Below are 13,219 nucleotides of genomic sequence, written 5' to 3'. Positions count from 1 at the left end.
ATAAAAAGTCAGAAAAAGCTCCCAAAAACACTGAGTATGGCTTGCTCTGTCCACTAATATTCATGGTAGAGTCCTATTTCAAGGCAATTTTCTAATAAAATGTGTTTTTGAGACTCAATCCACTCAGAATATTTCATTTTTGTAATATTTCACTTAAATAGCATGAAATTTTAACAAATGAGAGTACACATAAGGTCAAAGGCGCATGTGCAGCTTCCCATGATAGGTGTAATACCACAATTGATTTTCCATTATTAGTCTTTGTTAAATTTGCACTTTTCAAAAAATTGTGCAGAATTTATCTTTGTTTCAAATAAAGAAATACTTGGCATGAGTAAAGTTTTATCCTGTCCAGTACTATAAACAAATTTCACATAACATTTCATTGCATATAAGAAAAACACCATCACTGGAAGTTAACCAATCAAATTTTCACCCCTTTTTTTCCTGTGTACAAGCTTTAGTAACCATGTAACCTCAAGTTTCCAAAATATTCTATAGAAACACCAAATAAAAAAATAATGGTGCTTTGAAACACCCAATATATATGTTTATGACTCAGGAATTTTCACTGCAATAAAATGTAGGATTAATTTTCTACATAAGAAAATGCCTGTACCAAGTCAGGAATATGACAGTTGTTATCCATTCATTTGATGTGTTTGAGCTTTTGATTTTGCCATTTGATTAGGGACTCTCCGTTTTGAATTTTCCTCGAAGTTCGGTATTTTTGTGATTGTACTTTTTCCTACAACTGTCAAATTCAAGGGAATATTTTTTTTTACCCTTTTTTGTGTGCAACCAGATGTGACGTACTATGGTTTGGTGGTATTACACCACTAGGATGTGTTGCGAATTTACCTATTTCATTATGTAGCAAGAAAACGAGTCTGGTGACCGCATTTTTTCTTTTTCTTATCTGAAAGCATATTAGAGCTATCTCCTCATATTCTATCTTAAAATTCTATGATGTTGTTTTCTTTTAATTTTAACACACAAAATTGGGTTTTCCAAACATAATCTATACAAAATTTGACAATTTTGCATAACCTGTAGTGTTAAAAAAAGCCCGTTGACCCATACTTTTTATTATATTTTTGAAAAAGCATGATATAAAATTGAGAATGGAAATGGGGAATGTGTCAAAGAGACAACAACCCGACCACAGAACAGACAACAGCAGAAGGCCACCAACAGGTCTTCAATGCAGCGAGAAATTCCCGCACCCGGAGGCGTCCTTCAGCTGGCCCCTAAACAAATATATATACTAGTTCAGTGATATATAAACTATATTTTGACAAATTATTAAAAAAATCTATGGATTTTAATTTAGACCCCCCATCTACCTTAAGATCATTTGATTCATTATTTCAAACATAAGTATGCCACAGATTTCCTGTTAGGGGCTGTTACAAATTGCTGTACCTTTTATTTGTTTCTATATTTTCCCATCATGTTCAAATACATTGCTATCTATAATGAGCTTAATAAACAGATGTATTTATAAGCTGATCGGTGGAAAATCAACTTGGAATTTAATATAAAAAAGAAGATGTGGTATGATTGCCAATGAGACAACTCTTCACAAGAGACCAAATGACACAGAAATTAACAACTATAGGTCACTGTATGGCCTTCAAAAATGAGCAAAGCCCATGCTGCATAGTCATGCAGCTATAAAAGGCCCTGAAATGACAAATGTAAAACAATTCAAACAAGAAAACTAACGGCCTAATTTAAGTACAAAAAAATAAACGAAAAACAAATATGTAACACAGCAACAAATGACAACCACTGAATTACAGGCTCCTGACTTGGGACAGGCACATACAGAATGATGCGGGGTTAAACATGATAATGGGATCCCAACCTTCCCCTAACCTGGGACAGTGGTGTAACAGTACAACATAAGAACGAACTATAAAAATCAGTTGAAAAAGGCTTAACTCATCAGATGGATACAAATAGAAATACATCTAACAAAAACACAGAGTGGACGTGGCCTGGTACTTGTGCATCCCAACAACAAAAAGACACTAAGTACAGATCTGAGAGTACTCGCAGTTACTGACAGCTAGTTCAAAGCCAATAACAACTAATAAAAAAAATCATGCATCTAAGACTAAATTATTTATAATTACACATCCAACATCCAATGGATTCAGTGTAAAGACGTCATAAACAGTCAGAGGAAAACATGACCTTGTGCAATGCCAAGATACAGGTATCGACAGATTGTAGATCCATGAATGTGTATATGTATATAACAATAATATTTAGTTTGCCTTTAATTTACTGATAACAAAATAAATATTAATACCAATAAAAACAATATTCAAAGATCTAATTACAGTGTTGAATTGGTAACCTTTAAGAATAAGTTTATTTAAAGGATCAATAAGTTTACCTGAGGATCGTTTCTAAATTTCCGGAACACGGTAAACAACATCTCTATAAAAATGAGGATGTGCTATCCCGTTTGAAATAAGTTTTCTACAGGTACAACCAAACTTCAAAACCAAATCTTTATATCTATGGAAGAATTTAGTAAAGATTTTAAGTAATTTGTGGTAACGAAATCCCTGACTTAATCATTTACCAGTAATACATAGGTTAATATGTTCATTAAAATCCAAAACATCACAACAGACATGGGCATAGCGAATGAGTTGTGAAATATAAACACTGTAAGATGGTGACAAAGGAACATCACTATCTAAAAAAGGAAAATTAACAAAAGGGAACGAAAAATTGTCCCTTTTGTCGTAAATTTTAGTGTGGAGTTTCCAGTGTAAAACTGAAATATCTAAATCTAGGAAAGGACAGTTATTACCGATTACATTTGATTTATTTAAAGTAAGTTCCTTTGGGTAAATTTCGGCAGTATATTTAGAAAATTCTTGATTATTTAATGAAAAAATTTCATCAAGATAACGGTAAGTGTTGTTGAATTCATCAATTAAATGCAATTTATGAGTTTGGTCATAAACTGTGATTCATAACAGTACAAAAACAAGTCTGCTATTAAAGGGGTGCAATTAGTGCCCATAGGAATACCTTCAACCTGTCGATAAACTTTGTTGCCGAAACGTACATAAATATTATCAAGGAGAAAATTAACAGCTTCAATCATCTCATCACACCTCCAGTAAGTATATATAGATCTAGCATATTTACCTTTCTCATTAAGTTTGTCAAAACCTATTATTGGCAATCATATCACATCTCTCTATTTTTATAAATATAAAATTTTTTTAAAAAAATGGGGATAAATGTTATTTGGTTTCTTAAAAGCAAATAAAAATTAAGACCTTAAGCAGAAATTGTCAGATACAATATTGAACTTTGTATGATCTTATTACATTATAGATGAAATAACTTGATAAAGGAAAATCCAGCTCTTCAGGAAATTAAAAAAAATATGTTATTTTCATATCACTGGTAAAACAGAAGCACAACAAAAAATGATTTTTTAATTTATTTCTTATTCTTTTTAACATTGTGTCAAGGGAGACAATATTTTTTTTAATTTTGCCGGGTCTTTATCCGAAGTTGGTTTCATTTTAGAAACATACCGTTCAATACTTCTCGTATATTTTCAATAAATGGACGAATAGTCTAGAGAACATGCAATAGCAAAATGGCAGCTTTTCAAAGAGTGAAACAGAACATTTCTAACGTCATTTGTTTCTCTTATTGTGAGCTATTTATTTAAATTTAGTCACCATCCAAGCTATGGTAAGTAAGTTTTTCTTCAGAGCGATTTTCATAACTTGACAATGCTTCCTTTGACTTTGTATGTTCCAATACATGAAATAATGCCACAGGCACTTGAAGATTTTTCCAGCTCGTTTGTGTGTTTAATGAATATTGTTCGTGTTCGGCCAGTAAAGGGTTTCAACTTAAATATATCTCTTGATTTTACTGAATGTTCAATAGATGGTTTTTGATTGACGCAATATGCATGATATGGGCAAAAGTTACTTCCCTATAATAATTTGATATGTTGGAAGTCGAATTATTGTCCGTTTGCCAAAAATCATGTTCGCTCCCATAATTTCATGTTCACCCTCTTTCACATTCGCACCTCACACGTTTGCACTCGTTCATGTTTGCCCTCTTTTACATTTGCACTCCACACAATCGCACCCTTTTTAACGGTTTTGTGTTGAATATTTTTTTAATCATTTAAAAATTGGCTTTAATTGCCAATATGTCCTAGTCCCAAAATGAAAAGTGCCTATATCGACCTCCAATCCATCTAGAACCCCCTGCACTATCTATTTATACATTTAGTTCTGGAATAGGGTCAATTATATTATGTAAGAGGCAAACATGGAGAATAAATAGTCTATTGAGATCATGGATGTGGGTGATAATGATAATTGCAGCTTCATTTTGTAAAAAATATCTAGGAAATTTGTTTGGAGTCCCTACTAAATTAAAATTAATTTTTCTAAGTAGAACTTGTTCAGTGCCCCAAACATAATACTTATATTAACTCAGTACTCCGAGTACAAAATTTGTGGTCAAAACACCAAATTCAATATATATGAGTCACAACTAAGATTATCATACTCTTTAGCATATTAAGTTTTATGACCGCAAAGAAAGGAAAACAGTATGTTTTAAACTTAGAAAACTTGCCCTCTCTTAAAGGTCCTAATGTCATGTATTATCATCTCTAGATTTGTGTGTCTTGAGTTGCTGTCTGATTGACAAATGATTGACCTAATGTTTCTTTTAGTATTTATATTCAGTACAATAAAAAATTTAAAAGGTGTGGTATGATTACCAACGAGACAACTCTCTGCCAGAGACCACATGACGTAGAATTTAACATTTATAGGTCACCATGGTCACCATGCGGCCTTGAACAATGAGCAAAACCCATACCAGTCCTCTACAATAACTTTTTTTCCAACTTGTCCAGTAGGACAAGTACATACCAAAACTTACTTATCTTAATAATAACCTTTTTTGCATTTTAAGTTGATTCAAGGAACAAAATGAATTAAAACATTAGAACAGAATTTGATTTACACATGTATATCTTTTGAAATACCTTTTAAAAATATGTTGAGAACAACTGAATCTAGTCATGTCACAGGACTTATGTTCTAGTTTTCATCAATGCCAAAGTCTCATCAGACTCTACACATGAGGCACCGTCTGATAGGCCTGTCAATTTCCACTCATTGGATTTGAATCCTGGTTTTTATACGACCGCAAAAAATTTTTGTGGTCGTATATTGGTATGACGTTGGCGTCGTCGTCATCGTCGTCGTCCAAAGACACATTGGCTTTCGCACTCTAACTTTAGTTTAAGTGAATGGATCTCTTTGAAATTTTACCATAAGGTTCAATACCACAAAAGGAAGGTGGGGATTGATTTTGGGGGTTATGGTACCAACAGTTAAGGAATTAGGGGCAAAAATAAGCATTTTCTAGTTTCCAGACAATAACTGTGGAACGGTGTATGGATCTCTCTGAAATTATACTACAAGTTTCCATACCACAAAGGGATGGTTAGGATTTGCTTTGGGGGGGGTTATGGCTCAAACCGTTTAGGAATTAGGGGCAAAAAAGGGGGAAAAACAAGGTTGTTCTGGTTAATGGACAAATATTTTAGTATAAAACATAATTTAAAGCAGTGTAAGGGAGATAAATCAAATACATCATTGAAATTATCTCCCTTACACTGCTTTTAAATTATGTATAAAGTAATGGTTAATGATCAATTAAGATAATTTAAAACAGTGTAAGGGAGGTAATCCAAATACAACGTTTTGGTTACTTCCCTTACACTGCTTTTAAATTATGTTTAAAGAAATGCATATTTATAAAGAAAGACCAGTAAAAATATCTGCAAATGTTGCATCTTTTTTTTTACAAAAAAATCCATATGAAAGATTTGACACTATATTTTAAATTCTATTATAAAATAGATTAAGTTAAATGGGTAATTATAGTTGCAAACTCCAATGGAAATTTGAATTGAGATTATGACCATATCTTGAGGGAAAGAATTTTTTTGGGGAAAAAAAGGGGGGGGGGGGTAAAAGAAATTGTGGGGGTCAATTTTTTCTCATTTAAGATTTCAGAAATTAAAAAGAATTGTTCTTCAAACATGTCAAATATTATTTTTTTTTCAAATTTCAAATATTGAAAAATTTCAAGAAGTAATCTTTAATTGCACAGTATGGCGCATTAGATTTGTAAAATCTTTGACCACATTTATTTATTTGTTATGCCGAATCTAACCGTGTATTTAGATTTTTAATATTGGGTCCAGTTTTCAAATTGGTCTACATTAAGGTCCAAAGGGTCCAAAATTAAACTTTGTTTGATTTTAACAAAAATTGAATATGTGAGGTCCTTTGATATGCTGAATCTAAACATGTATTTAGATTTTTGATTTTTTGCCCAGTTTTCAAGTTGGTCCAAATTGGGGTCCAAAATTAAACTTTGTTTGATTTCAACAAAAATTGAATATATGGGGTTCTTTGATATGCTGAATCTAACCATGTATTTAGATTTTTTATTTGTGGACCCCGCTTTCAAATTGGTTCATATTGAGGTCAAAAGGGTCCAAAATTAAACTTCGTTAGATTTCATCAAAAATTGAATTATTGGGGTTCTTTGATATGCCAAATCTAATCGTGTATTTAGATTTTTAATTTTAGGTCCTGTTTTTTTTAAATTGGTCTACATTAAGGTCCAAAGGGTCCAAAATTAAACTTAGTTTGATTTTAACAAAAATTGAATTCTTGGGGTTCTTTGATATGCTGAATCTAAACGTGTTTAGATTTTTGATTATGGGCCCAGTTTTCAAGTTGGTCCAAGTTGGGGTCCAAATCAAACAAAATTAAACTTTGTTTGATTTCAACAAAAATTGAATATATGGGGTTCTTTGATATGCTGAATCTAAAGATGTATTTAGATTTTAGATTTTTGGCCCAGTTTTCAAGTTGGTCCAAATTGGGGTCCAAATTTTAAACTTTGTTTGATTTCAACAAAAATTGAATATATGGGGTTCTTTGATATGCTGAATCTAGCCATGTATTTAGATTTTTTATTTGTGGGCCCGCTATCAAATTGGTTCATATTGAGGTCAAAAGGGTCCAAAATTAAACTTTGTTTTATTTCATCAAAAATTGAATTATTGGGGTTCTATGATATGCCAAATCTAACAGTGTTTATAGATTTTTAATTTTGGGTCCCGTTTTTTAAATTGGTCTACATTAAGGTCCAAAGCGTAAAGCTCAAAACACTTATACTTTTAAACAAAGTATCAAGAAGTACTTAACACAGTCCTGATAAGATTATATTTTCTACAATGTATTTGTATATTCTTTTATTTTTATTTGTATTTGATTTTTTGACTACATGTACATCTTGAACAGCCTTATATCTTATCATGTTAGTAATATTACATTGAACTAATTGACTGTAAATTAACTATGTGTAAATATCTGTTTTTGATTGTATTGTAATTTGTATGTGAGGGCCTCAGGGAAGATTAGTTTATTGTAACTAACTGAGTTTACCCTCTTTAAATAAAGAATTTATTATTATTATTATTATTATTAAAGGGTCCAAAATTAAACTTAGTTTGATTTTAACAAAAATTGAATTCTTGGGGTTCTTTGATATGCTGAATCTAAACATGTGTTTAGATTTTTGATTATGGGCCCAGTTTTTTTGATTTCAACAAAAATTGAATATATGGGGTTCTTTGATATGCTGAATCTAACCATGTATTTAGATTTTTAAGTCTCCCAAACGAAGTTTGGGAAGACTTATTGTTTTTGCTCAGTTCTTATTATTATTATTATTATTCTTCCTCTTCCTCTTCCGCCGCTTTTAAATTTGAACTTGTCCGCATCCGTTCTCCAAAACCGCTTGTCAGATTAACTTAGGGTTTCACAATACATGCAATATGTTAGACTAACATGTCTAGTGGTGCAATCAGGGTTTTGTTTGTGCAATGGGGTTTATAAAGGGGTACTTTGAGGGGCAAAAAGAAAAGAGGGTTTTACTAAAGAACCCTATGGGATTTTATTTTTTAAAATTTTCAAATGATTATAAATTGAAAACCGTTTGTGATAGACACAATCTTTTTAATTGAAAATGTTCTAAATGATAAAACCCATTAAATGAAATACAGGGTTAGTCCCCAGGGGTCATCCCCACCCCCTGCCATTTAAGAAAGTTCTAATACCTTGTAAGTGGTTAAGATCCCCACCCCTAAACCATATATATTCTGGTTTGTCATGCTAAGATGGTTTGAATGATATACAAGGTTAGTCCCCAGGGGTCATCCCGACCCCCTGCGATTTGAGAAAGTTCTAATATCTTGTAAATGGTCGAGATCCCCACCCCTAAACCATATATATTCTGGTTTGTCATGCTAAGATGGTTTGAATGATATACAAGGTTAGTCCCCAGGGGTCATCCCGACCCCCTGCGATTTGAGAAAGTTCTAATATCTTGTAAATGGTCGAGATCCCCACCCCTAAACCATATATATTCTGGTTTGTCATGCTAAGATGGTTTGAATGATATACAGGGTTAGTCCCTAGGGGTCATCCCGACCCCCTGCCATTTGAGAAAGTTCTAATATCTTGTAAATGGTCGAGATCCCCACCCCTTAACCATATATATTCTGGTTTGTCATGATAAAGCACATGAAATGAAATACAGGGTTAGTCCCCAGGGGTCACCCCCACCCCATGCCATTTAAGAAAGTTCTAATATCTTGTAAGTGGTCAAGATCCCCACCCCTAAACCATATATATTCTGGTTTGTCATGCTAAGATGGTTTGAATAATATACAGGGTTAGTCCCCAGGGGTCATCCCGACCCCCTGCCATTTGAGAAAGTTCTAATATCTTGTAAATGGTTGAGATCCCCACCCCTAAACCATATATATTCTGGTTTGTCATGATAAAGCAAATCAAATGAAATACAGGGTTAGTCCCCAGGGGCCACCCCCACCCTATGCCATTTAAGAAAGTTCTAATATCTTGTAAGTGGTCGAGATCCCTACCCCTAAACCATATATATTCTGGTTTGTCATGCCAAGATGATTTGAATGATATACAGGGTTAGTCCCCAGGCATCACTAATGCATGTAACTTTACTGGACCAAACCAATTTTCACTGGACTTTGCCCAATGTCAGGAGACCCTGGAAATTACGAATTATGGGAGCTTCGTTTGGGAGACTTCGTAACAGCATCCTGTTACAATCATTTCTTGTTTATTTGTGGACCCCGCTATCAAATTGGTTCATATTGAGGTCAAAAGGGTCCAAAATTAAACTTCGTTTGATTTCATCAAAAATTGAATTATTGGGGTTCTTTGATATGCCAAATCTAATCGTGTATTTAGATTTTTAATTTTAGGTCCTGTTTTTTTAAATTGGTTCATATTGAGGTCAAAAGGGTCCAAAATTAAACTTTGTTTGATTTCAACAAAAATTGAATTCTTGGGGTTCTTTGATATGCTGAATCTAACCATGTATTTTGATTTTGGACATTGGACCATAATAGGTAAATTAAAAAAAATCAAGTTCTTAGACCACATTCTTTCTGTGTCAGAAACCTATGCTGTGTCAAATATTTAATCACAATCCAAATTCAGAGCTGTATCAAGCTTGAATGTTGTGTCCATACTTGCCCCAACTGTTAAGGGTTTGACCTCGGCGGTCGTAGCAAGCTGCGCCCAGCGAAGCATTTTATTTAAGTTGAAAAAAGTTTATTCAAATTCAATCAATAAAAAAAAAGAAGATGAGGTATGATTGCCAATGAGACAACTCTCTGCAAGAGACCAAATGACACAGAAATTGATAACTATAGGTCACCGTATTGCAAGTATTGGTTTTTCTTCTATATATGATCAAATATGATTTGGGAATTTTATGGTAAATAATTTCTTCATTTTTATTTAAAAAATATTTTTGTTAAAAAAATTAGGGTATGGTTTTTATACGCCCGTTTACGGGACGTATTACGGTATACTGTTGTCCGTCTGTCCGTCCGTCTGTCCGTCGTCAACATGTCGACATTAACTCAAAAATGCTTTAACGAATTTGCATTAAACTTTGGTGAATTGTTTATATCTATTGACGTGAGCTCCCTTTCATTTTTTATCAAATTTAGATTTTACGTTTCCGAGTTATGGGGTTTTATTCATTAAAAAAAGGGGGATTTTCCAGTTTTCGGACAATAAGTCAAGAATGCTTTCACCAACTTGCAAGAAATTGTGGTGAATTGTTTATATCTATTGACATGAGCTCCCTTTCGATTTTTATAAATTTAAGATTTTACGTTTCCGAGTTACAGGGTTTTATTCATAAAAAAAGGGGGGATTTTCCTGTTTTCGGACAAAAACTCAAAAAGGCTTTCAGCAATTCTTATGAAACTTTGGTGAATTGTTTGTATGTATTGATGTAAGCTCCCTTTAGAATTTTATAAATTTTACATTTTACATTTCTGAGTTATGGGGTTTTATTCATTAAAAAAAAGGGTGATTTTCCAGTTTTCGGACAATAACTCAAAAATGCTGTCACCAATTCTTATGAAACTTTGGTGAATTGTTTATATCTATTGATGTAAGCTCCCTTTCTATTTTCATAAATTTTTAATATGACATTGAGAATTAATTGAACTTTATTTGTTTATAGTCTGACAACAGATTTACTAAGTATTGCACAACAGCAAGAAATCTTTAATTGACTATAAATTCAATTCATATAACCAATTTCAAGTTCTTTGACTACATTTATTCAGAAACCTATAATATGCCAAATATTTAATTACAATCCAAATTCAGACCTGAATCAAGCTTGAATATTGTGTCCATTTTTGCCCCAACTGTTCAGGGTTCGACCTCTGCGGGCGTATTTAGCTGCGCTCAGCGAAGCAGTTTATTATTATAAAGCAACAGAATAAGGTAGGAAAACGAGGTACTGATTTGTCTTGGTCCCGAAATGTCTCCTGTCTCCTGCGTTGCCAAACTGTCTATTAATCATGTCTATTAAATATGTCTCCTACGGTGCCAAACTGTCTATTAAACTTAGACCGGAATCGAATCGTTTCCAGCTGGTGAGGAACTGTCTTGTAAAGTTACCTTATCTACAAAGCGCATCGCTGATTCGGATCAGTTAGACTGGTTTCCGAGAATAGTATGCCTTTTACCTGTTAAAAAGTACCTGACAAAGAACCAGTTTTAAATTATCGATTGCAAGTAAACATGTCAAATTAATACTTGTGTTTATCTTCTTTTCTTGTTTTTTGTTTATAATTACTTTGTTCATCAAAGTTGGATTAAATTTATTTTCTGCATAATAATTTAACTTGTCCCGTCGGACAAGCTTGATATAGCTTTTACTTGTCCGACCTTTTTTTCCTCTGGTACAGGACAATCGGACAAGCGTTATTGTCGAGCCCTGCATACCACAATAAAAATGCGGCATAGTAAGCTATAAACAGTCAGGGGACTTACTTAAATGAATGATTTCTAAATCACTGATTCAAGTAACATTTTGTCCATAAATGTTGTTAGTAATATAAGAGTTGTCTCTCTTTAATAATCACCTATTTAAGTAGTACAAAAAAAATCACTAGACTAAGTGATTTAATTTTATTGTAGCTTTAAATATACAATACTAATGATCCAGGGACTAATTGTGTTGCTTAACATGCTTAAGTTGTCAGAACCAACATCTGTGTTGACCTTGTACTGAATCTGGGATAATGACATGAAAATCACTTGTTTAAGTATCATACCTCTATTTTCTTCCAAAAAATCACTTCTTGAAGTATTATTATTTTAATTACCCACACTAATTTCAACACCCCCAAACAGTGAAATTTTGATCGCAAACAGTAAAATTTTATTACATAATCTGTAAGATAAAACCTTGAATTTTACGGGAAAAAACTCCCACTGCTAGGAAAATTCTGTTGAGAAAGTATCAGTTTGTTATATAAAGCCTTTATTATAGCATTTTTTCAACAAATATAGAATTTACAGCTACATGATTGCATCAAAGGCATAATCCTTGCTACTTAAAAGAAGTGATAGCTTCATTTTTTTCCAATTTTACTAATAGTAAGATATAATCTAAACCTATATGTTTAAAATTTTGGTAAAACTACAAAATCACAATTTGTGACAAAATTTCGATTTTGCTACTTAAATAAGTGATTTATAAAATCACTTATTTCAGTAATTCCCCTGACTGATAAAAGGCCCCGAAATGAAAAATGTAAAACAATTCAAATGAGAAAACTAACAGCCTGATATATGTACAAAAATAAAACATAAAACAAATATGATAAACAGCAACAAACGACAACCACTGAATTACAGGCTTTTGACTTGGAAAAGACACATACAGAATGTGGCGAGGTTAAACATGTTTCCTGGTGCCAAACCCTCCCCTAGCCTGGAACAGTGGTGTAACATTTCAACATACATGTTGGAACAAAATATTCAAATCAGTATATCTTCTTTTCACCCTAATATTGCCATTAAATTTTGTACAGATACTTGGTTTAAAGATCATCATGATCATGAACAATGATAAATATACTCCAGGAAACAAACGAACAATAAATAATACATGTATAATTCAGGAAACACTGTTACCATGGTTACATGTAATTGTTATTTAAAAATCTAAATCTGACATATCCTTTATTTTTTTACAAAAATAATATGTATAATTATCCTGATTATCTGATTATACGATTATACATTGTACATGTATTTATAAAATAAATCAAAAACGGAAGGTTAAAGTTCATTACAATGTTTTCTTTTAACAGTTTCAATTGTACAGTAAGTTGGTAGACATTTTTCATTATCAAACAACATGTACAAGACTTTACATGTTTAAGTGTGAAGAATGTTAAATTACCATATTACAGTCATGGCCAAGGATCTGGAAATTTTTTCACACAATTTTGGTCATTTTGAGATGTCTTAAAAGTTGGTGCCCTTTCTCAAATCGTCAATATCGAATGGTAACTAGATTCATAGCATCAACGAACTTGTATTGGCTGTTTCATCGCATTTACTTCGTGAATTTTCTTACCATTTTACTCAAAACGTTCAAGAACAGTCTAGGGAAGGCAACAGTTTAAATTTGAAATGATTTTAATGACTCAAAATGGTTAATTTCTCAGACATGGCTAACGTTTCTTTCA

The 13,219-nt window shown here is 32.6% G+C and overlaps 1 protein-coding gene across 2 annotated transcripts in view; it reads left to right on the top strand.

Annotated features, from left to right (window-relative positions):
• Positions 1-3,588: 3,588 nt before the first annotated feature.
• LOC127731990 (F-box only protein 9-like) overlaps positions 3,589-13,219 on the top strand; it is a 37,664-nt gene continuing 28,033 nt past the window's right edge. For both annotated transcript variants that reach the window (XM_052241026.1, XM_052241025.1), the window contains exon 1: positions 3,589-3,738. In XM_052241026.1, coding sequence (XP_052096986.1) covers positions 3,736-3,738 — 3 coding nt within the window. In that variant the 5' untranslated portion in view covers positions 3,589-3,735. The remainder of the gene's footprint in view (positions 3,739-13,219) is intronic.

The sequence above is a fragment of the Mytilus californianus genome, unplaced genomic scaffold (assembly GCF_021869535.1).
Source record: "Mytilus californianus isolate M0D057914Y unplaced genomic scaffold, xbMytCali1.0.p SCAF_21, whole genome shotgun sequence".
NCBI classification, from domain to species: Eukaryota; Metazoa; Mollusca; class Bivalvia; order Mytilida; family Mytilidae; genus Mytilus; species Mytilus californianus.
This window is presented reverse-complemented; position numbering and strand designations above follow the sequence as displayed.